Raw genomic sequence first — 23,737 nt, 5'->3', positions numbered from 1 at the left:
AAAGCGAATTATCTGCTATACCTAGACGATTGGAGAGGCTGGGGGTAAATACTTCACATACATAATTAATATAATTGCATGATTATGAATGCATGAAACAAGTATGAGGGGTGTCTCATATATATTCTGGATAGACATGGCATTTACAATTTCCTATATGTAATTATATATTGAGCCACATCAATTATAACTTTGAACTATTTGTGTCAGAAATCTCTTCATTAACTGGATTCATGAGCTAAATCTTCCTGAATAAAATTCCTTCAACATTTGAGTCTTTGTGTAAGAAGATTGTCAGGATCAATAAACAAGACAAATTTTAACTGTTTCTCTTCTGGATATTAAATATAATGTGAAAACACTACATCAGGTTTCAATAAATTATACCCCATGCGTCTGCTTTATAAATAGATGTTTATTGAACAAAAGCTGAAACACATTTAAATATTTTTACAAGTTCAATGCATTTTTTAAAATGCTAATAATGCATCAAGAAGTATAGCAGCAAAATAAAGAGATTTAACAAGACAACATATTTATAAAAGAGGCAGTATTTACAGAATTGTGTTGATTATTGTTTTGTCTTAATCAACTTTTTTCTTCTTCAGAGACACGGCAGTGCCGAAGATCCGGTCCCAGTGGCTGAAGAAGGGAGCGTAGTTGCTGCTGGGCTTCTGGTGGTGCAAGTCGTGGGCCGGGGCGCCCCCCAGCAGACCGAAGGGCACCAGGTGGTTCAGGGTCCAGGGCAGGTCGTAGCCTATGTGGTCCTCCACGGACATCCAGATGCTCAGAACTGTTATGCACCATGTGCTCAGTGGGTGACACCTCAAAAGAATCGGGTCCAGGTTGCTCCAGAAGCCCACGGTCATCAGTTCTGGAATGCTGAGCTGCTCCGTGGACCAGGAGAATGGAGCCATGTACTCATGGTGGACTGCATGCACCCAGCGGTACAGCTGCACGTTCTTGTGGTGCACAAAGTGCCAGATGAAGTACTGGGTGTCAAAGAGGAGCAGTATAGCCAGTCCTTCGGTGAACAACTGGTATAACGTAGGAGCATCTCGCGGCAGCGTTGGTGTTGGCAGTATGAACATGCCGATTATGACAGCCGGTAAAACAAAAAAAATGTGGTTATAGAGAGATGTCATGAAGCTCTTGGCCATCATTCCCAGCGTTGGCCTCCTGTCTTGCTGGATCTTATACTTGTGGAACAAAGGGACCCTTTCCCCCAAGAGGTCCAACACAGCAAAGGGCAAACTAAAGCAAAAGTAGCTGGAGAAGGCAAGGATGACGGGCAAAAAGGGAGACGAGACGAGAGACATGTGGTGAAGAAGCAGATGGTCCCAGAAGGGCTGCAGGAGACGGTCGGACGCCCTGAAATGAGGGGACCTCAGAGAGAGCTCGCTGATGTTCAGCATCTTTCTGTTTGGGGCTGCTGCTGCTGCTGCTGCTGATCGAGATGAGATCTGGCTTTATATAGTGGAGATCAACAAACAGGACTTTGCTCTCAGCCAAAAAAAAAAAAAAAGAAACGCCTTCTTTTCTCCTCACAAGAGCTCAACGTGTGCCAAAACATACCTACGTGAGCTTACCAAGCACGTTCATTAGACACAAGAAACAATGAGCTTCAGATTAGGTTTAATCCAGCATAAATAGAAGACAGATCAAGAGTGTTTGTTTTAACTTTTTCATGCATGGATTATGATCCTTTTTGTCAGGATTTTTTTCAAAAATTTTATTGATTTTCTTAATTCATAAAAAAAGTAGGAATTAATTTTTTTTTACAAACGTTATTTGAAAAATACATCAGCAGTATTGTTCTTTAGGGGTTATCTGATGTCACAATATTTTTTTCCTGCAAGAGTCATCTACAGTAGAAGGAGGAACCGGGTCAGTTGATACGCTTTTTTGTCTGTTGGTAATATTGGATTTAACAAAAATAATTTCTTGCATTTGCAGCTGATGGCCAGTAGTTGATAGTGTATTTTATGATGCATTAGTGTCCACTCCAGTGGTCTGTTTGCATTTACAACGTAAAAATCCACAAGAAGCACAAGAGGATTGCTTTTGCTGTCCACTGTGACCACGATGCATGAAAAGGTTAATCCCATCAAAATCACTGTTTACACATTTTCATATTTGACTTTAACATATATTTATAGAAATGCTGATTGGTGTGGATGATTCATTTTGAAATTGACACATTTATGTATTTTAATGCAATGATCTGAAAACAGGACAGCACACTGTACCGATAATTCCTCCATATTAGCTTGGAGGAATGCAGCACATTCCTCCCAACGGAACAGCATGAACCCATTCATGTTGGTGGGTTTCCTGAAATGTGCTGTTTGCTTTCGCAGTCACTCGGAGATTAGGGTCAGCTCTTTTGACTTGGTCAGTTTGCAATATTACAGTATCCCGTACTAAGCATTGTTTGGCAGAGTGACTTGGGCGGTCTGAGTAACTGTTTGCTACATAACCCAGTTTTAAACAATCAGGAAGCAGACAGACGTTCAAAATCCCCTGCTGGCTTCATGTCATCGTCTAGCAAAGGAAATGGGGAGCAGCAAATAATTGTGCAGGACCTGCTAAGTATTAGTGAGATAAGTTTTATACTGAAAAAAGAGCAAGAATTTATTTTGTAATTATTTAAACATTTGTGTTGTTTTCTCGCCTTAGCCTTTAAAATACCGGAATATGTACAGACGTCTATAGTTTTGTCTGATGGCATAATATTAAATTCAATGTTATGATCAGTTACTCAGTATTTAGCCTTTTTCTGAAATACTTTGACTTGATTCATTTCTTAGATGGCTACTTTTTACTTTTAGTAAAATATGCTGAAGTAGTGTGACTTTTATACTGGAGTATGATTTTTGGCTACTCTACCCAACTCTGGATATGACCAACCCTGTGCATCACCCAAATGCTGCTTATTTTTATAATACATCTATAATTAGATTTTATGCACCCACCTAATCTCCTCCAACAAAATGCAAACTAGAAATAAAAACCATCTAAAGCAACAAAATTAGGGAGGTTGAATTGACAACCCTAACTTTAAAATATTTTATCAGCACACATCACCTCAGTTTCTACTTTAGTAAGTCGGATTGGATTTGTTTCCTTCTATTAAGTAATTTAAGCTGCTTAACTCAATGTAAAATACAAAAAAATAAATCTGTACATTGTATTTCGTACCAAGAAAGCAACATCTTTTTCATAGAAGTCCATGTCATGGCTTGAGACAACTTGGACTAATTGCTTCCAAAGATGGTTTATAAGGGTGAATGAAACAATGAAACTTGTGGTTAAAATCAGCTTCGTTTCCTGCCGAGATTTCAATTTCTTTTTTAAACTCGTGGGTTGTAATCTCACTAGTAATAGATCAAAGACTCTCTTATCAGTGGACCCAGATGTTAAGCTTGGCCTTAGAGTTGTGATTCCATCACAGGTGTAGAATGTTTCTCTGGATGAAGTTTCAAAAGAGATAAGGAAAAACAAAAAACACATGGAATAATCAATAGAACGTGATTTATTTTGAGAAGAGATCAAAATAGTTGAGATCGTTGTGGTTTATGAATTATGCCATTTATTCACAACAATAGCAAAAAGGTTCTTCTTTACTTCTTCTCGCTGGCCGCCTTCCTTGAAACCGTTTTGTTGGTGTTGGTGTGTTTTTGTCGATCATTTCTACAGAGAGAAGAGAGCAAATCTTTTAGGCACCATCATCCATCCTGGTACTGAACTTTGCCAAAGATGTCAGTTTATGCCATGTGGAGTTGTACCTGCTCATTTTGACTTTATTTCTGCATCCCAGCCCTCCCTCCCAGTGGCTGGTGCGCGTGCCTCTCGTCATCATGCTCCCACAGCTGACGCAAGGCTTTCCGTTACCGAACGGCTGCAACGTCAAACAGCGGAAACTCGATTTAAAAAAAAAAAAAAAAACAGCAGATCTTCAAAACAAACAGCTTGTTGTTGTTGTTTCATCTTTAAAACTAATTGAATGAAAATGTATCCTCCACCTGCTCTTTGGCACAAAATCCACAGATCATCCTGGTGGCGAGTTCCATGGGATGGTCCTGATTCTCATCATGGCACACATCACAGGCATAAGCCCGACCACAGCAGGGAAACCTGGCGATATGAGGGGGAGATTGTTTCCAGGGCTGCGACATCGATAGCAACGTTAAATAAGGGTCACTATAGGGACGATACCTGAGCCAGCGATGGCTCTGCTTGAAATGTTTACACGTTCCTTTATCCGGCAGCGGCTTCCCATTCTGGACTGCCGGATCTCTTATTGTTTTGTAGCTGACGCCACTCGGACCTGCGGGGAGGAATAATTGGGTGCAGCGGAAGTTAACGGCGGTCTGGAAGCATACTAATGCTAATACTTTAGGTTTTTCCACACGCTGAGCGGCTTTTTGAACAACATTATGTAAGTTTGGTTGGAAATCCAACTGGGGCAGCCTTCTTGTTGTAAGATTATGAACCTTTTGCTGATCCATGTGAAAGCAAAGTGGGCTCTGACCTGTTTTGCTGGAGGAGCGAGGCTGAATGTACTGGAACCTCGTGCTCTCAGCCAAGATGCTGAGTTTGCTGTGGCAGTTCTCACAGTTGAACTCCTTCGTTTGTCCATAAAAAACGCTCTAATAAAAATAAATAAATAAAAAGAAAGAGAGAAAAGAAGTTAAGTACATTATATATACTCCGCCCTTCTTCGATGGCCTTTTCTGATGTTCATCACCTCCACCGGGATCTCCTGAGAGCAGCTGAGGCATCCCACAGTCAGGTCGCAGTCCTGAAGTACAAGGTCAGAGGCGGTGGCGTTTTGAAGGTCCAGGTATCCCAGGACGTCGCTGTAATGGTGGATCATGCAGGGCCTGAATGCAGCATTTATGCCCGCATCACACTTGTCACACTGAGCCGAGCAGGCTGTCCTTCCAGTAAGAGTCAGATCTGCAGTCACCTTGCACCTGAAGCCAACAAAAAGCAGCGACTGGTCAGGTTCCACTCTCAGAATCAGATCAAAAGGAAAGAAATCATTTTTGTGTGTTCGGATAAATGACCTGTTACACTGCAGACAAACAGTAATCCGTTGGGCAGTAACGGTGGCAGTGTTTTCCCCCAGCCTGAGGCCCAGCAACTTGACCTCGGTGCCTCTGCGGGGATCGCTGATTCTGATGTTCTCCACCAGATGGCTCGCATCTTCCTCCAGCAGCTGACCTTCGTCACTCTGTATGGGCTTCTGGTGCTCTTCTTCCTCGGAGTCCCCATCTTCTGTCTTTTCAGTCGAGTTGCGGGCGTCCTCGTCACCGGCGACACCAGAAGCCGGGTCGGAGGTTTCAGTCACCGAAATCTGGAGTTCCTGGTACGTTATAAACTGCAGGCCAGCTTTTTCTAAATCAATGTCTTTCTTAAACTGGAACAGAGGCAAAACAACAAGGATTGATGAACTGTATTTTGATCAAGTTCTGCAGTAAACTCTTCAAGAAGAATTACAAAGGAAAGGAGAGCTGACCCTCTATCATGGCAGTCAGATTTCCTCCAAATACAACCTTTTCTAAAGTTTTTTTGTTAATCTATAAAAATGCTGCAGGCAATCAGTGGATGTCTCTGACAGTTTTGCAAATCTAGAGACTGAAAATATTTTTCCAATCTCTTTTGCAAGTCGCCTATGTGCACTTAGGCTGGACCATTCAATCCTGAATATTCTTTTATCTAAATAATCCAAGGTTCAATTCATGGGACTAATTTCTAGTATTTTTAAAAACTATTTTATGATTCCCATATTTATAATGACCAACTTTCAGCTATTTCTTTAGAGGTCAGGCTTGAAATAATAACACTTGTAAAAAAAAAACACAAACTATTAGCTCAATTAAAAAAAAAGAAGAAATAAAACAAATTCATGAATTTTTCTTCTTTCCATGTTTAATTGTCCTTTTTCATATGTATCTAGACGTCAAAAATAATTATTTTCATTCATTTTTACTGAATTTTCCCTTGTAGACTTCAGCCTCACCTGTCTGGCTCCTTCGGTGAACAGCCTCTCCAAGCTCCGATCCAGCCAGCGAAGAAAAGGACGAAACAGCAGCTCCACCTTTCCCAGCAGCTGATTGGTAGCATGCTTAGCCTGAAGCCACTCCAGAGATGCTTCCTGCACATGCCTGCACAGCCAAACATGTACAGAAATGCCTGTAATATTACAGGCAACACTTAACTGTATGTGCAAAAAAAAAAAAAATCTACTTTGCCATGACTGAAGGCAAGTTCTGGTCCAGTGGGATCTCTAATGTGAAAATCTGTGGAAATATAAAGATCAAGAGGTGTTTATTGCATGTCAGGTAGTTAACATGATATTGTGTCATGTTTTCTTAGAGGTAAAACTGTGTTCTTTACCTCAAGGGGATAGTTGTCTGGGAAGCTAACCATAATGTCAACTTCTTTTAGATCAAAAGGCTGTAATAACGCGAAAACAAATGATCAAATCACTTGTTTCAACAGGCTGGATATAGATCCAGTACCGCAACTCATGTTTGTTCATTAACAATAATAAAATGTACCGGGATAAACTATAAAGATAATGTTTTTAATGAACAACAAGACTGTTACCCAGTCTGGATCCGTGGCCTCTACAGAAGCCCTGTAATATGTCAGTTTGCCGTCACTTCTCTCCTGAATGATCAGTTGATCTTTGGGGAAACGCTTCTTCAGCTGCCTGATCTCCGTGTCTCGCAGCTGCTTGGCCGTGTCCTCGGTCATTTCGCACAACTTCACCTCCTGCAGGCCACCGGGATGGGGCTCCGGAGGATGGCGGGGTGTGGATTTACTCCGAATAGCAGTAACAGATGGGTCGTCCAATGGAGGTAACTGTGGCGGGTGCCAGAAGCGACATCTGTCCTCCATGGTGCAATGTCCAGAGAGAAAGTAGCGGCAAGGGCGGCGGGCAGAGCCTGGGGCAAACTTTGGGTTGTGGGCAAGTGCCGAATTGTCTCCCTCAAGTTGACCACTGTCCTGAGAGTTTGAGGGAGTAAAATCAGGCTGGCTGGGTGACTCAAAACTTTTCTTTTCATGATCTTTTTCATCTTCTCTTACATGCAGAAATCTACACCTCTTGCCAAAATGACAGTGCCGTCCTTGGGAGAAGAAGCGGCACAGCTGCTGTGTTTGTGGAAATGACTCAGCTTTTTCCTCTTCAGTTTTCACTTCTCCCTCATTCTCCATTGTTAAAACCTGAGGGAAAGTACACAGTTTCTGTTTTTCAAATAATTGACACGTAGTAGTTTCTCTAGTGAAGCAACAGCAATAATTAGACATTTTAATATTAAAGCAGTGCTCTCACAGAAAAAATTGTCAACACTCCTTTTATTAAATTAAAAATATATTTTTAAAAAATATATCAAATATTTTTTTCCACTAAAACAATGATGGAAATTCTTAGAGAGACAGATTAAAAACATGCTTTTTAAAATAGAAATATGCAAATGAATAACAGTTTAAAACCGAAGAAAAATAAAGAATAAGTAAAATATCAAAACAGTTAATTTCTTTTTTCCCCCCTATATATTTGTGGGATATTTAGTGTGCAACCATTTTATTTCACATGGTTGTGATATTGAGCAATTAAAGATATGTTTCTTCGTGATTTTTAATCTAGAAGATAAAATGATTGCCAGATCATCTAATTTTAGCATTAGCGTAAACTAAAATAACTTCGTTCACTCACGGTTATTGGACAAGTGTTTCAGTGAGTTAATTCACGAAAATGATGTTTTTGTGGGAATGTAGCCTTACCTCAGATCCACTTAGATGCAGTGAAACACTTTTTCGGAGTAAGACAAGCTCCGCAGTATTTTAGAGCTTTAGGATAAAAGTGGACTTTAGCAACTGTCAGCTAACTACACAGTTAACTCTACATGACGCCCTTTCTTCTTCTTTAGCGATTGGCTGGCACTCCTCTTGTAGAAGTATATTCTTTTGTTCTTGCCGCTTCCGTGACTTTTCACCTGCAGTTCAACAGGTACACTTAGTGAAACGCCTTCCACCAAGTGTAAATGATTATCTTCTACTGTGGGTGCCAAGAAGAACCGTCTTTACTTGCGTTGTAACCTGAGACTCTATCGCCGCCTAGTGTCCCGGAAGATGAAAACATGACAATTTCTAAGTTGTCAGATCCTCAATCCACATGTGTTGCTGTCTCACGTAAACTTCTTTTTCTGCACTTAATATTTTTTAAAGGAAGCAGTTCAACTTTATCCTCATGCAGTTTTTTTTCATGGCGAACCCTCATAAACATCTGGATTCTAAAACTTATTTTATGTCTTTGAAAAAGTAACGTTTTATTTATTGATGAACCCACTAAGGAGTCTGATGTCTTCCTACTCCAATTAAAACAGCTGCATTTAATAGCTGCTTTTTCAGTTTATATCATTACCAGATTAGTAATTTCGATTTTAGCTTGTTTAGCAAAATACTGCAGAGCAGCATCTCACAACCTAATCCTACACTTCAGCATCCCCTTTAAAGATTTGCTTTAATTATTATAGTTTTGGCCAATACCTGATACTTCCCCATATGTGTGTAAATGTGTCCATGACGTGGACACCGAATAGATCTGTGGAGTGTTTTTGTCTTGTTTCCTTTTTTTAATGTTGTGCTAGACTAGTTTGAAAGCCAACTGGGGCAGCTTTGTTGAGGCCATTGCTGATTCACCTGGAAAACATGGAGAACTGGGCTCTGACCTATTTTGTTTGACTCATGAGTTGGAATATCCTCAGTTCTTGGAAGCCCATAGGTGCTGAGCTTGCAGTGGCAGTGCTTGCAGCTAAACTCTTTTTTGTTTGTCTGCAGGTCAGGTCACAGGGTCTGAAAGCAATATTTCTGGCTCCGTTGCAGAGTGTTACTGTCTGCCAAAAAAGTAAAAATGCTTAATTAAAAAAAAAAAATCAGTATAATTTATATCAAGTTAGTTTGTTTAATTTAACATTATCTAAAATACAATTCAACATTCTCTCTGAGCATTCAAACAAAATAAATAGTGATAGTTTTACTCAGGTGAATGACAGGTCTGTATAATACTTTGGCGCCACATAGTGGTAAAAGAATATGCAGGGGGTGTACATAATCGATATGAAGACACCCAATTCTATATTCAGTAGTATATAACTTAATAAAAGCTAATTAAATCTAATATATCAAAACATAAATTGCTAAACAAAGCAGTGGTGATACACAATAGGATTAAACATGATGGTAGTGTTAATCATTATGAGCTGTATTTTCTTTTTTTTTCACCCCTCTTAGCCTAGTATAATGAGTAGGGCTTTGAACTACAAAAAATAAGAAGAGAAATCACAGCCCTTCTTGTTCTGATAAGCTTCAGTAAACATAATCACGGTCTGAACAGGCACTAACACTAATCCTTTAAGTTTTTGCATCACTGAGCAGCTTTTTAATCAATATTACATAAGTTTGGTTGGAAATCCAAGTGGGGCTATTACCTTGTTTTAGGGTCTTAAACCTCTGCTGAGCTGTCTGGAGACAGGCATAAGTGAGTTCTGAGCAGCTCTGTTAAAGGATAATTTCATCAATGCATCAAATGAATGGAAATGAAACTCATGATGAAATAAAAATGTATTTATTGACACTTTTGGTTATGTGACTATCCAGATGACTAAAATAGATTTTGAAATAAAGTTTCTGTAACAAGAACAACTTGCCTTTTAAAAAATCAATAAACGCAAGAATTAAAGCTTATATTCTTAAAAGAAATCTTTAAAAGCAAACATAATTATAGGTCAACTGAACAGCCTTGCTGAAGATTTTCAAAAAACATTTAAAAAAAAAAAAAAAAAAAAAGATTGCTACAAAATTTTACTGGCAAAATTCCAAATTTTCTTTGAGCACATTATCCCTGCTCAGGGGGGAAGCTAATGTCTATCTCCAGCCGTCATTAAGTGAAACATAGGGCACACCATTATTTCTGACAAGGTCACCTTATTGTTTTCAAGGGCGAGCACTCAGGTTGCACAAGGTCGAAGGGATATAATCTTTAGATCAATTTCCACAGTATTGCAAAGAGTCATTTTATGTCAGGTGAACCATTTCTGGGCTGGTTTGGTCATATGCATTGTTCATTATCCAGATAAAGGACAAAATAACAATTTTATTTCAAAATTTCCTAGCATTTTAAAGAGTCCAGTGACTTTTTATAGAGTTCAGAGTTTATTCTTTGGCAAAAAATAATAGACTAAATTGGTCCATGGACAGTTAGTACTATCAGTAGACTAAACTAATAATTACTAATATTACTAACCAAAATACACAGTGCTTTTCCTTTAAAAAAAAGAAAAATCCAAGATTTTTTTCAGAAATGTAAAAGGACCAATTTAGCCACTTTGCACAAACTAATATGTTTGTTATTAAAAAAAATCACATTTCTAAGTAACAAAGTTGCAAAATCTTACCCTGTAAACACACCTGTGCTAAGACAAAAACGTAAACCAATCTCACAAAATGTGCACATATGAGGACATCCTACAGACAGGCAGTGGAGTCATTAACTCCAGGTAACAGGAACACCAAACAAAAGCAAAACAAAAAGCTTTAAAAGTCTGGAAATGTTAAATTGGGATGTTTAACTGGTGAGTTCCTGGTCACTGGCTGCCCGAGCTCCTAAACAATCACTGTGTGCAGATTCAGGTCCCTCGGGGTCCCTCCGTGACAAATGGGCTGGAACTTCAGATAAAGCTCTAGAGTTCTTGGCTTCAGGATGAAGAGACTTTCCCTCCATCTTGCTGTTCAGACGAGCTAAGTCTTTCAGCAGGGTGCTTAAAACTTGTGAAACCTCCTCAAGCATATGATAGTCCTCAATAGAGTTCAAGCTGTCCAGGAGTTGTTTGGTGAGTTTGACGCATTTCCTTCTCAGATCTGACTTCCTTGCTCGTTTGCATGACATCATGCCAGATCGTGAGGTCGCATCTCCTTCTTTAAGGACAAGAAAGGGAACCACAGTTCATTTATTTATTTTTGTCTAAATAAAACTTTAATCTCAAAAATATTTGTGCAAATTTTTATTTTTTTTTTTAAATACTTTCTTACCATTTCTCCCATCTGCATGTCCCGCATGCTCGTTCGAATGTAGGACCGCATAGCGTGTTTCCCAAATGACCGGGTCCCTCTCCAGGGCCATTCTTAGCATTTTTGAAGCTGCCTTCTTACTCCTTTCTGCACTGTCCACCACCTAACATGAGAAAATCAAGACAAGGAGGAAGGCAAAGAAGAATTTAGCTAAAAAATTTACTTTTTGTACATTTTAAATCCTGTAAACTAGAGAGGGCAATGGGTTATCTGGTTTAACCGCCAGATCGTACAACGAAAACCAAAAAAATAAATAAATAAATAAATAAACCAGCACTTAGTTTTTTATTAGACTACACCAACCTTGAACTTAGGGAATGTTGCAATCTTGCTGATTGATATGGCTGCTGGACATCCCACCTTTTTTGTAGATGGCCGACGGGTTTTCGGGCAGCCAAGGCTGTGGTCTTCTAGCTGTGTAATGTGAAGAAATTCTGAACTTAATTCAAAAGCTACCAACAAGTCAGTTGATGATAGAGTATTATCAACTGACTTATTGGTATATCCTTCTGGACTGAAGTGTATCGAACCATAACTTTAAAACCCACAATAGTACTATCAATACTTGCATCTTTCAAGATATTGTTTCTTCTGTGTTCCTCTGATATGTCTCTTGTTTCAATGCATCAATGTCTTTGTGTGTTGGTGTAAACTTACCATCTTTCTAGTTTTTTCTTCAAAATACTTCCTCTTCTGGGCCGCAGCAAGATCTTTGCCTTGATGGCAGACAAGCCTTTTGGAGCCCACAAACATGAAAGGGATTCCGGTGAATTCAATCGAAGGCATCCCAGAACCGCCGGCCCACTGCCAGTGGACCCGGTTCACAGGTAAAGGCTGCCAATCTGTGGATCAGCAATCACAATCATAACGTTTACGATGAGCAGCTGACGGGCTTGACTCTTGTGCCTTTTGTGATGTCATCAACCATTCAGACACACACAGCATAATATTTTTTTTCTGTTCAATGTGCTTTTTGAAAAACTTTTTCAAAGTGGAAACCTACACTTTTCTATCCAGCTGTTTTTATCCACAATGTACATTGGTTAGTAAAAAAAAATAAGCAAACAAATAAACAAACATTGTTCCTTTAAATATGGCAACTCAAGTATTTTGGCAAAAAAAAAAAAAAAACGGAAATAATGTCATTCTTGGTAACATTATTTATTTGTCTTTAAAGAATCTTACAGGAAGAATATCTTCCTATACCTTTGTCATTGTAATGTCGGTCCACAGAAAAAGTGACAAACTTAGTCAGAGACTCCTTCTCCAGTCTCTTGACCAAAGCGTCCACATCTGCAGAGCGTTCGAGTTGGCTCGCCATCTGAGTATTTAACCCGCATAGGAATACATGCAGCGAAATAAGAACACGACAGATCGCCTCAAAGCGTCCGTGAATAACACGAGAACCAATAACTGCGTCCCATCCGTCCCGCTGATCCAATATGACTCCCACCTCGTAATGGAAAAATGGATCCGTGCTGGAACCAAAACAAAGCTGTGGCGTGTTGGGTCCGGATGTGTCTGTGATAGGATGAATTAACAGTTTGTCGCCCTCTGCAGCAGGGAGGTTCAAGGTTTATTTGGCAGGTTTATTTATATATATATATATATATATATATATATATATATATATATATATATATATATATATATATATATATATATAAAAGTTTTCTATAGCATGGTATATTCTGCAAAAAAAGAATTAAACCAAATATCTATATATAGTTAAACTGTAATTAAGTTTTCCTGACCAGTTAAAAAAGAGGAAAAAAAGAACACTTCACACTAATAAACCTGTTATTTGTAAAAAGATTATTTAAAAAGAGTGGAGTGGGGGGGAAACACAAAGAAACACAAAAAATATTGACACCCATGAATTCTTGTACAACTTTGTGCTGGTTTATAACAAAATAACTCTAAAACATGTTGATTATTTTGCTTGCACAAGACCCTGTGTTAAATTGAATCTTTAGACTTTGCATTTTCCAGAAGCACAGTATGAAGGCATTTTCTTAATTGTTAGGGGGAAAAAAATTTGCTTATCCTTTAAAAGGTACCTCTCCTTTCTGCCTTGGTTCTTAAATAGTGATACACCACTAGCAGAGATTTTGAGAATTTAGTTATTTTTGTTTTGTTTTGTTTGTTGTTGTTTTTTTTCTCAATTTGAAACAATTCTCCATAATGAGTACTACAACATGTGAACAGTGCGCTTTAAGTTACCAGTTAACCAGGGTGCATGAATAATTTCTCGGATCTGTTTGATACTCGATGCCACCCACGCTGAGAGCGGAGCATAGGCAGACACTCATGGGCTGAAGTGTTCAGCAAAGCTGCTGTGTCTGACTGCAGCATCTTCAGTCATCAAAAAAACTGCCTCTGATTTGCTCCAAGGATGGCTTTTGCAGATAACACCATGGATATCTGGACAAATTACTTGGGACAAAACTCTCTCCTGCAACCTCTGTGGGACACCCTGAGGCTAAACTACCGGGACTATGTGAGATCCCCACTCTTCCCCATTGTGCTAACCGTGTCTTCGTATTTCATCTTCTGCATTCCTTATCTTGCTTGTGACATCATGGGGAATAGATGGCCATGGGTGCAACAGTTCAAGATACAACCTAGCCACCGGCCGACAGCCTCTACATTGCTCCACTGTGCCGGTGTCACCTTGTACAACCATGTGTTTCTCGTGCTCCCTGCTTCAGTGGCTCAGTGGTTATGGAGACCACCGGTGGACCTCCCGGACCAGGCTCCCAAACTGCTAGAGCTGATTGCCGGGGTGATAGGCAACCTCCTTCTCTTTGACTTCCAGTACTTTATTTGGCACCTGCTCCATCATAGGATCCGCTGGCTGTACGTCACCTTTCATGCCATTCACCACAAGTACTCCTCTCCCTTTGCTCTTGCCACCCAGTGTCTGGGTGGCTGGGAGCTGGTCACAGTGGGTTTTTGGACCACTCTAAATCCTGTCATCCTGAAATCTCATCTACTCACCACATGGGCTTTCATGATAGTGCACGTGTATGTTTCGGTGGAGGATCACTGTGGCTATGATTTCCCCTGGTCCACATCTCGCCTGATTCCGTTTGGCATGTACGGAGGACCCAGCAAGCATGATGTGCACCATCAGAAACCCAATACTAATTTTGCACCTCACTTCAGTCACTGGGACAGAATATTTGGCACACATGCCGACTTCAGCTTCTGTAATGCTATGAAATAGCATGTATTTGACAGCAGTTGTATTACAGGCTTGTGCTATAGTATGGCTGTGCATGACATTTTTGTTATAAAAACACATAAACAGATGCATAAAGTTAGTGAGCTGCTTTATTGAAAATGCATCAAATTCTTGAGTGTGTTTCAATATCCAGTAAGTATGCTTATGTAACAAACTCCAATAAAAGCATTTGTCACAATATGTGTGGTCTAAATTAATCATGAATCTCAAATTTGTCTACAAAAATTTAAGATCATTTAAATAGAAGATATCATTTTTTCGACTACCTTGAAAACTGTGTACCAACTTCAATTATTATAATAAAAATGACCAAAATAGACAGATTGCTTAACACTATGCTGGTCATTGAGACAGTCTGTGAGGTTTTCCACATTTCTTCATTAGGTTACAAAAACATTCATCTGTGTAACTTATCTGAGAATTATATATTATAGACTGACACAAAGTAGTTGTGAAAAGAAATAAAAATAAGACATGCTTTTTAAAAAAAACAACTGAAAAATGTGACATGCATTTGTGGTCAACCTCCCTCAATCAAAATGTTGTCGAGCCATTTTTTTGCTGTAAATGCACAGGTGTGTCTTACAGCATTGCTAGACCATGAAATGCTTACCCATTCATCTTTGAAAAATAGCTCAGTGTCATTTGGATCAGATTGAGAACACTTATAAACAGTGATTTTCAAGTATTTCCACAGATTCTCGACTGGATTGATCTCTGGTCTTTGGGCCTCATGTTCTAATACATGAATATGTTTTGATCTAGAGTTGTAGTGCTTAAGGTAAACTTGCTCCTCATTTTCAATTCTTTTCCAGCCTTCAGCAGATTTTTTGTCTTGCTCCATCCGACAAATGATGTTGATTAATCATGAATGTTCTCTAACACGGAATAGAGTACCATTAAGCAACACAAAGGTGGCTTCTACACATAATGTGGCTTCAGGTGAGCATGCCACACTTTTTTATATGATTTATACATTATTTTTCCACAAATAATGTGTATTACTTATAGTTTCTCTTTTACATACGATCTCAATAAACTACTCTGAAGACTGTGTAAATAACAAGATTAAATTAGAAAAAGTTTCGTAAATTTGTTAAACACTGTCGTCTATCCAGTAGGTACAAAAAAATGGAAGAAAAAAACAGTATCCATTTGGCCACTAGATGTCGGCAAAATACCTCCTTTTAAAGTTCACGCATCTGTTTTGTTTTACTCAAATTTGCGATAAAAATGTTTTTTGTTGCAAATAACCTATCTTGAATATAACAATTTAGATTATATGGGTTGGTTCGGTAAATTATTTATTTAGCGCTCGCTGCTTGTATTCCGGATGTTGGTGGCGCTGTGTCGCCTCCCTGTGTGTGTCCGTGTATGCGCAGAGTTAGGATATGGCTGGCGGAGAAGGCAGCAACAGCAGAAGCAGCAGCAGCAGAAGCAGGGACATGTTTGAGTAAAAATCTTCGTTGTTTTCTCTCAGGAGCAGCTTTAAATCTCCGCATTAATGATGGGACAGTGTGGAATTACATCCTCGAAGACGGTCCTGGTCTTCCTAAACCTGATATTTTGGGTAGGTTTGCAGGTTTTTTGATTGTTATTATTATACATGCGTCACACAAAGTGCACCCCCCCCCCCATTAGCTTAGCTTGTCTGTAGTCAGCTGCCCAGCCAGCTTCAACATGTCTGATATCTGTGTTTCACGAAAGATTCACAGAAAGAATAGCAGTAGAAACTAATCCACTTCAAAAATGCAGGGTATGATACTGTATAATTTCCGCTAATTGTTTTTGTATTTGTTAGCTGAGTTTTAGCGTTAAAGGAGCCTTTGTTTGCAGTTGTAGTATGACTTTTACTCTTCCTACGGGTGGGGGATCCTGTGTAGATAAAAACAGACCACAGAATGATGCAGCAAAATTGTTTGCTAGTGGTCTAAAAATAGCAAACTCAGGGCAGGAGAGTTGTGTTAGCTCAAATCAGGGAATAAAACGTAGTTTTAATGGTAGGTGCATGTTGAGTTGTTTAAATGAAGACAGATAACTTATTGGGAACAGTAAATTGCTTTTGTAACAGGTAGTGTATGGCTTCATAGTAATGTACAAGACATAATCAGCTGAGCCTGCTAAGTCAAAACGATCCAGTTTTTTTTTTATTCTTTGCATATAAAAGAAAATAAAGCAAATATAGATATAAAAACAATAATTTGACTACATGACCTCAAAATTGTGGAATGTATGAGGATAACAAACGAGTCCAAATAAAAGTATCTTAAAAAACAAACAAACGTAACTTTGGCTACAATTGCAGGCAAAAACACAATATTACAATCTCACTACTATACAGTGTAGAATAGTTTACTTAAGTTGTATTTCAGGACAATTAAACACGGAAAAAATTAAAATTGTTCTGATAGCTAAACCAACAATCCAGTATTTTAACCTTTTTCTAAATTACAATCTCTGATCAATTGGTAGATCTCAGTTTCTGTTTTCTGTAATTATTTATATTCTTTTGGTTCCAATTTCTTATTAATCACTTAAAATATTGGAATGAAATATCGGTTGTTTGGTAACATAAGGAGCAACTCTTGCTGCGTTTTTTGGAGCCAATATTTTAAAGGCTTGTTGTTTTTCAAAAAATGGGTGGTTGAAGATTTTTTTTCTTTCCTTTTGTTATGAGGGCAATTTAAGGTTAAACGAATTTAAGCATTATGCTGGTAAACGTATACACCCTCGAGCAAAGCAGGTTTTAAGCAGCAACAAGTTTTCCCTGAACTGGTTTTTCCAGCAGCAACAGCCAGAGAAAACTTCCAGTTAGGGTAACCTAGAAGAAATGCTTTAAGTACTGATAGCAAAAGCAATCAAAAAGAGATTGCACAAATTTAATATGCAGAAGAGGCAAGAAAATGCATTGTTTCAGAACATGACATCAGCTTTGAAGCATAGTGATGAAACAGTAGTGTTTTGGGTTCATGTTTCACCTGGTGAAAAACCAGGTGAAACGTTTTTGAAGCTTTTTACATTGTGGTGGTTTTTGCGTTGACAGCAAAATTAAAAGTAAATGTAATGTAACATTTTCTGGTTACCCACAGGCCGCTGCTGGCATCCTTTGCTATGTTGGGGCCTATGTATTCATCACTTACGATGACTACGATCACTTCTTCGAGGACGTTTACACTCTGATCCCTGCAGTCATCATCATAGCAGTAGGCGCGCTGCTTTTCCTTATTGGACTCATCGGATGCTGCGCGACAGTGAGAGAGAGCCACTGTGGACTTACCACGGTGAGTAAACCAGTCCGACTGCAACGTTGCACGTTTTATTTCACCTAAAATTCTTTTCCAATTCATTCTGTTTGGTTAAACGTCGAGCCACAAGCAGTGAATAATACATTTGGAAAAAGTAACTTGAACAGTGGTGTCTACTATCCATGTACCTATAATCTTGAAATCCAATCCACAGTTTGTCGTCATTCTCCTGCTGGTTTTCATGACAGAAGTGGCTGTGGTGGTTCTCGGATACGTCTACAGAGCGAAGGTGAGAAAGAGAAATGTAATTGTCTAATTTGCGACGCAGGCGATCTTTTCTGGTAGTTAGTTCCTGCTAACAAAATTGCTGACCCATAAAATTGAGAACCACAGGAAAGGGTGCAGGCTACTTGCTGTGTGATGACTGAGTTGACTAGAAAAACCAGAGGTAGTGGATCGTGGACTTTCATCTGTGTGGTTTGACATCACAATATGGACCGGTCTGGCAAGCGCTTGACTCAATTGTCTTAGCATTATCATGTGGACAAATGTCTGTGTGTGCATGTGTGTGTGTACTTAGCCTTAAGCAATCCTCCACCTTCTCCCATCAGCTCATGTTTGCTGTGAGGCTGTTAAATATTGTTTTTGTATCTAATAGAGCAGTAATGTTTACCCTCCTTTATTGTTTCCAGGTTGAAGATGAAGTCAACACTTCTATCATGAAAGTTTATGACGAGTACAATGGCACGAACAGCAACGCCCAAAGCCGGGCCATTGACTATGTTCAGAGACAGGTAAATAAAATAAAAAAATAAAAAAAAACGTTTTATTTGTAAGCCATCCGCGATGGCCTTGTGTTGCTCCAGCCGTGCATCTGTTTCCAGCCATCATTATCGACTTTGTTGTTTTCATTTTCAGCTTCAGTGCTGCGGCATCCACAATTTCTCAGACTGGCGGCACACACACTGGTATAAAGAATCGAAAAACAACAGCGTTCCCATCAGTTGCTGCAAAATTGCAGGTTGCACAGGGTCTCTTACTCATCCTGAAGACCTCTACCAAGAAGTAAAAAGGCTTAATTTTTTATTTATTTATTTTTAATAAGGACTTGTAGTTTTGTATGTTTGAACATAATTTGTGTGTATTTGTAGGGCTGTGAAGCGCTGGTTGTGAAGAAGCTACAGGAGATTATGATGTATGTCATCTGGACTGCGCTGACGTTTGCTGCCATCCAGGTAATTCGCTCTACTTTCCTTGTGTCCTGATTTTGTCCCTTTTGTCCACCCCTTCTCTCTCTCCATTTTTGTAGTTTCCTGATTTTTTTTTATACAAAATTTTATTTAGAAACAACATGAAGAAAATGCTTCTCATCTGTTCACATAGAGTGATATAACCTTTCACAATCCTCTTTTCAGTTTGTTATATTAATCTAGACAGCATACCCCTTCATGTGATCATTCAATATCTGGTATCTAGTATTCCTTTCTCTTCCCCCTGCGCCCCCTCCTTCCTTCCCTTCTCCTTTCTCCTGTTTCCACTTTCCTCCCTCTCTTAGAAAAATGGGGAAGAAGAAGAAAAAAAAAATAAATCAATATCATTTTGAAATAACTTTTTAGAACCATAAAGTTTCCCGATTTTAAGTATTTCAATTGTAGAAACAGCTGCTCTAAAACCATAGTGCGACTTAGTATTTAATGTAATAAATTGGATGTAAAGAACTAATACATAGGAAAAGATGAACCTGGAATAGTATGGGATATATCGGTTGATAAAAGTGTGGGAATGTTTGTTTATCTTTCCAGATGTTGGGGATGCTGTGTGCCTGTGTCGTGCTGTGCCGCAGAAGCAGAGATCCTGCCTACGAGCTTCTTATCAGCGGGGGTACCATAGCGTAAAAAGTGAAACGTTTTTCTCAATTTTTCTGAATATGTATCTTTGGTGAGAGGATGCAAAACCTGTGATCATGCTTTATCTTTATACACTAAAAGTAAATGTATGTTAAAGTTAATCATACAAAAAAAATAAAAAAAACATTTGGTCCATTTTATTTAACTCTTCTGAAAGTTACCCATAATACTTCTCCTTTTTGGTGGGATCTGAGGTTTATGTTTGTTTTCACCCAAACCAAATTTTGAAAACACGAGTTATGTATAGACAGGATAGTTTCCTTATTGTGGTTTGCATTATTTCTATTTTTGAATCTATCATGTACTTGAATGACAGACGGAGATTTCTACTTTGCTCCTGCTTTCTGCGGATGCCTAATACTCTATTTTAAATTTTAACGGCATAAAAAATGGACACCACCATCTCCTGATTCAGCAGCATGGTTTTGTGTGCGAGCTCTTACAGAACTGGCTTTAACTTATGTGAGCTTTATTTTAGGAAATACATGTATTTAACCTTTGATGTATTAATTGGTTTTCAGATAGATTTTGTTTTTCTCTCATAGCCGTTTGTCTGTCCCAGGTACTCTACTACAATATGGTTTATTCATATTGTCTCATATAGCAATGATGAGACTGAAGAATGTAAATAATGTGTTTAAGTAAAAGTTGAGAACAAATGATATCTCTTTCTGGTTTGTTCAGACATCTGCATGACAGCATTACTCTTTTTCTTATGCAATTTTACTCTGTCAAGATTTTGGTGTTTCCCCGTTATGTCAGTTTGTAAAATTCTCAGATTGTCCCCAAGCTAGTTGTAAGATACTCAGTTCAAAATAGTATTTCTTCAGGATGCAACGGAGATATGGAAAAGACCATATCTTTTTACCGTAACCTTTAAAAATTAAGCTATTATCTTTTAAAGTTAACAGATTGTACCATTCACTTAATGCAGAGGTTCCCAAACTGTGGGGCGCGCCCCCTACGTGGGGCGCCGTGTCATTGCAGGGGGGGCGCGGGAAGCCGTCTGGATGAAAAAAAAAACAAAACATGAACACTGTCTGCGCTGGGTTTTTACCTTAGAATGGCTATTATTCCTATGTCAATTTGATACATGTCAATTTGATACATGTGCTCAACATGTTTGACACATGTTGAGCACATGTGTCAAACTCAAGGCCCGCGGGCCACATGTGGCCCGCCATGTCATTTTATGTGGCCCCCCAGCGTTTTATAGGTCCATGATTGACTTAAAATAGGTTTTGAGCACGAATTGACGACAAACGACATCTCCCATAATCCATTCCGGTTGTTACCAGCCAACATTACGGCTTCTCGCCACTAGAGAGCAGCAGAGTCACCTTAAGCTGCTTATTGATTTTACCAGCGAATAAAACTGAGACTTCGACAAGCTAACATCAAAACGTCCAAGAAAAGAAAAATCGATCTACAAGTAAGACTGAATGAAGATGTGTGTGAGTTGGTGTCAGGGCGGCAGGTCGCGCTAGACTTTTTTTTGTTATCCGTTATCTTGACCGACAACATAAAAAAAAAAAAAAAAAAAAAAAAAAAAATTGGACCTGTACTATTTTTATCCGTGAAATTATAATCATATTAACATCGGCTATTTAGCCGCATTTTATGCGGTTTAGTGAATATTCACCGTGAATCCAGATCCCATCACAAATTAAGCAGATAAATGCATCTACATTTTTCTCCGTAGTGACAAAAAAACCACTGACTGAGGCCCCAATAACTTTTAATAAATTAAATTAAGCGACTTCACTTAAATTAGCATCACTTCACCCGCTGGGGTCTGAACACACTTCCTCCTAGTTCAAATCTGCAGAAAAATCTGCGCTAATTCATCAGTCAGTTGGATCTGTCTGATCCAAACAGATCAACTGAACTCTGAGTGTTTTACCCTGCGGGGTCCGGTGTGCGCTTTAAGGATTTTTTTTTTTTTTTCGCTTCTCCGAAACGGACAGATGTTACGTCTGCAGCTCCTCCAGAGCGCCGCTCTCCTGGGTAACGTGAACCCAGAAGGCTCCATTTGTTAAATCCGCTGGATGAGTTACTCCCAGCGGTTTTTAATTCTTCGCAGTGGCGTAGCGTAACTGCCTCCGCAGTGGTTGAGCAGCGCACTGCGCATGTTACAGTCTAATTAACTTTTGCATCGTCATTTATTTCCTCAAGATAAACTGCCGGCTCCTCAAATGGATTAACACAAAGTTGCATTCTCTTTAGTTTTCTCTGGTCTGTAATGGAGACTTGAATTTAACGCTCCATTTCAACCAAAGGTTTTGAATGGGCTTCCTAACCAGAAGCTCCAAAGAGTTATTTAACAATATGAGGTGTTTAATTTATTTTTAACATTGTATTTTCATACATTTTATGCTAGGGGTGCCCAAGTCTAGTTTTCCAGATCTACCATCTGCAACTTTAGATGCGTTCCTTCTCTAACACACCTGGATCATTTACTCATTATAAGGCTCTACAGAACTGAGTTGCTGCTAATGAGGGAAGTCAACCTTTTGCCTGGGGTTTGTTTTAGCAGGGATGCATCTAAAAGTTGCAGTCTGAAGGACTGCAGCTGGGCACTCCTGATTTGTACCGTCAATGTGGCCCTTTGAGGGTGGCCAATATGCTGAAGTGGCCCTCAGTGAAATTGAGTTTGACACCCCTGCAGTAGAGGCTTCCACACTTCCCATATTTGTGTCCTCTGTCACTTTTATTAGCAGTTAAAACTGTTTAATCCGTTGTTAACATGTTGTAACCTGTTTTTCCGAGCTGCCTTTAAACGCAACATGAGGGCTACGACGCTCGCGCTGGGTTTACACCTGTGAAGGAGACCTGCTGCTGCTGTGCGGAGCTACGTAGGTTTGTGTTAGAATCACGGCAGCAAACCAGCAAAACGCAAAGAACTTTTCACAGTTTTTCCCTCCAAACTAACCGACTGAGTTGAGTAAAGCTGTTGGATGCAGGTAATGTTAGCTAAAAGATGACTAGCTAATATCAATACAGAACCTTAAGCTTAACAAGTACCTTGTAGGCTACCGATGTTGGTGTCTATTTTCAGCTACGTACATTCATTTTCCCCCCAAAAAAGTCGATGCACCCCCCCCCCACCTGTCACACGCGTCGTTTCAACCAGACAGCCATTTGTAATCCATAGGGGGGGCGCAGAAAATGTTTGGAAACCACTGGGGGGCCGCAGAAGAAAAAGCTTGGGAACCACTGACTTAATGTATGAAGCACAGATGAAGTCAAAATGATAAAAGGTTGCTGCTTCCATGGGATTTAATTAGGAAAGTAGCCGGCAACTGACACCAATGAGACACGGTTGATTTATTGACCATCTCAAGAAAATAAAGATATTCTTTTGGTTGATCCATCTGGTGCATAAAGGTAAGTATTCATCCAATGCTGGGACGGACAGAAATCTGCAATCAGTTTTTTGGGGAACAGTTAAAATGCCATTTCCAAGCAATTTAAGATTAATTTTTCCGCAGTCTAACTTTGCTGCCTTGAACAATATTGTTTTGTACGAATGTTGTAATTGTGTATGTACTTTTATTGACCTGTTTAGCTCTCTGGTCACCATCTACAGTTGTTATTGTAGATGGTGAATTTGCTCAATTAGAGTTGAGCAAATTCACCCAAGGGTTAACAATTCTCAGAGAAATTGCAAACTCGCAAACTCCAGAGCTACATATTAAAGCCTACAGGACTCTGTTAAAAATACACAGAACAAACATGGCTCGTTTCTGTTGCCCAATCTTCATTGTGACTCAACTTTTGGTGTGCAAAGTTGCGTCTGCAAGAAAAATTAGCATACCTCAGCTGTCATGTGGTGGAAGGTAATTTGGACTCGTTATGCAGCCATTTGCTCGATCACTCTGTATAGCAAAGTATTATGGAGTCAAACGTGAGGCCTTCTAATCAATAGCCTGACCTAGACTGGCTCATCAATAGGACAATGATCCCAAACACAGCAGGAAATCCACAAAAAGCTCAGAAAACGAATGCAAATGTTGCAATGGCCCAAGACTTTGATGCCACTGAACTGTGGCATGATTTGTATAACTTGCACAAACCTCAAAACCTGAAGCAATGTTGAGAAGAGTGTGCCAATAAGAATGTGATGAACTGAGTTATGCATAAAAGGCCTTTCAGTTACTTCAATACATGGTGGCTTTAACAACTCACATAAG

The 23,737-nt window shown here is 39.2% G+C and overlaps 5 protein-coding genes across 6 annotated transcripts; 2 read left to right on the top strand and 3 right to left on the bottom strand.

The window, feature by feature from the left end:
• Positions 1-546: 546 nt before the first annotated feature.
• On the bottom strand, positions 547-1,775 carry ch25hl1.1 (cholesterol 25-hydroxylase like 1, tandem duplicate 1). Its single transcript, XM_015004437.2, has one exon. The coding sequence runs from the start codon at positions 1,413-1,415 to the stop codon at positions 585-587; it is 831 nt and encodes a 276-aa protein (XP_014859923.1). The 5' UTR covers positions 1,416-1,775; the 3' UTR covers positions 547-584.
• Positions 1,776-3,517: 1,742 nt separating this feature from the next.
• Positions 3,518-8,114, bottom strand: LOC106928291 (uncharacterized). 2 transcript variants are annotated; one of them, XM_088006266.1, is made up of 13 exons: positions 7,801-8,114; positions 7,102-7,239; positions 6,619-7,020; positions 6,406-6,465; positions 6,256-6,308; positions 6,029-6,173; positions 5,073-5,425; positions 4,751-4,979; positions 4,535-4,652; positions 4,219-4,330; positions 4,026-4,137; positions 3,789-3,901; positions 3,518-3,693 (listed from the first exon to the last, which is right to left on the bottom strand). In XM_088006266.1, exons 2-13 carry the CDS (start codon positions 7,228-7,230, stop codon positions 3,624-3,626), a joined length of 1,896 nt encoding a protein of 631 aa, XP_087862392.1. In that variant the 5' UTR covers positions 7,231-7,239; positions 7,801-8,114; the 3' UTR covers positions 3,518-3,623. The 2 variants fall into 2 exon arrangements, with proteins under 2 accessions (XP_087862392.1, XP_014859922.2); XM_015004436.2 differs by having other exon boundaries at positions 6,619-7,239; positions 7,801-8,113.
• A 1,513-nt stretch (positions 8,115-9,627) lies between these two features.
• LOC106928295 (uncharacterized) lies at positions 9,628-12,661 on the bottom strand. Its single transcript, XM_015004439.2, has 5 exons — positions 12,352-12,661; positions 11,803-11,987; positions 11,449-11,559; positions 11,107-11,248; positions 9,628-10,992 (listed from the first exon to the last, which is right to left on the bottom strand). The coding sequence occupies exons 1-5, from the start codon at positions 12,464-12,466 to the stop codon at positions 10,643-10,645; spliced, it is 903 nt and encodes a 300-aa protein (XP_014859925.2). The 5' UTR covers positions 12,467-12,661; the 3' UTR covers positions 9,628-10,642.
• Positions 12,662-13,258: 597 nt separating this feature from the next.
• ch25hl1.2 (cholesterol 25-hydroxylase like 1, tandem duplicate 2) lies at positions 13,259-14,374 on the top strand. Its single transcript, XM_015004414.2, has one exon. The coding sequence runs from the start codon at positions 13,541-13,543 to the stop codon at positions 14,372-14,374; it is 834 nt and encodes a 277-aa protein (XP_014859900.2). The 5' UTR covers positions 13,259-13,540.
• A 1,390-nt stretch (positions 14,375-15,764) lies between these two features.
• Positions 15,765-20,203, top strand: tspan3a (tetraspanin 3a). The gene is made up of 7 exons (XM_015004427.2): positions 15,765-15,962; positions 17,482-17,673; positions 17,852-17,926; positions 18,330-18,431; positions 18,556-18,702; positions 18,789-18,872; positions 19,440-20,203. Exons 1-7 carry the CDS (start codon positions 15,897-15,899, stop codon positions 19,530-19,532), a joined length of 759 nt encoding a protein of 252 aa, XP_014859913.1. The 5' UTR covers positions 15,765-15,896; the 3' UTR covers positions 19,533-20,203.
• Positions 20,204-23,737: the final 3,534 nt, after the last annotated feature.

The sequence above is a fragment of the Poecilia mexicana genome, unplaced genomic scaffold, assembly GCF_051168715.1.
Source record: "Poecilia mexicana isolate PSO_F unplaced genomic scaffold, ASM5116871v1 scaffold_6, whole genome shotgun sequence".
NCBI lineage: Eukaryota > Metazoa > Chordata > Actinopteri > Cyprinodontiformes > Poeciliidae > Poecilia > Poecilia mexicana.
The sequence above is the reverse complement of the archived record's forward strand: the minus strand, read 5'-3'. Positions and strand labels throughout refer to the sequence as shown.

Coding starts and splice junctions, on each gene's coding strand:
- ch25hl1.1 (XM_015004437.2), bottom strand. CDS start 1,415: ATGCTGAACATCAGCGAGCTCTCTCTGAGGTCCCCTCATTTCAGGGCG.
- LOC106928291 (XM_015004436.2), bottom strand. CDS start 7,230: ATGGAGAATGAGGGAGAAGTGAAAACTGAAGAGGAAAAAGCTGAGTCA. Junction 6,174..6,255: donor TTGCCTTCAGTCATGGCAAA/GTAGATTTTTTT, acceptor TTGGCTGTGCAG/GCATGTGCAGGAAGCATCTC. Junction 4,331..4,534: donor TCGCTCCTCCAGCAAAACAG/GTCAGAGCCCAC, acceptor TCCTCCCCGCAG/GTCCGAGTGGCGTCAGCTAC.
- LOC106928295 (XM_015004439.2), bottom strand. CDS start 12,466: ATGGCGAGCCAACTCGAACGCTCTGCAGATGTGGACGCTTTGGTCAAG. Junction 11,988..12,351: donor CCGACATTACAATGACAAAG/GTATAGGAAGAT, acceptor GCTGATCCACAG/ATTGGCAGCCTTTACCTGTG. Junction 11,249..11,448: donor CAACATTCCCTAAGTTCAAG/GTTGGTGTAGTC, acceptor TTCTCATGTTAG/GTGGTGGACAGTGCAGAAAG.
- ch25hl1.2 (XM_015004414.2), top strand. CDS start 13,541: ATGGCTTTTGCAGATAACACCATGGATATCTGGACAAATTACTTGGGA.
- tspan3a (XM_015004427.2), top strand. CDS start 15,897: ATGATGGGACAGTGTGGAATTACATCCTCGAAGACGGTCCTGGTCTTC. Junction 17,674..17,851: donor GCCACTGTGGACTTACCACG/GTGAGTAAACCA, acceptor TCCAATCCACAG/TTTGTCGTCATTCTCCTGCT. Junction 18,873..19,439: donor TGACGTTTGCTGCCATCCAG/GTAATTCGCTCT, acceptor TTATCTTTCCAG/ATGTTGGGGATGCTGTGTGC.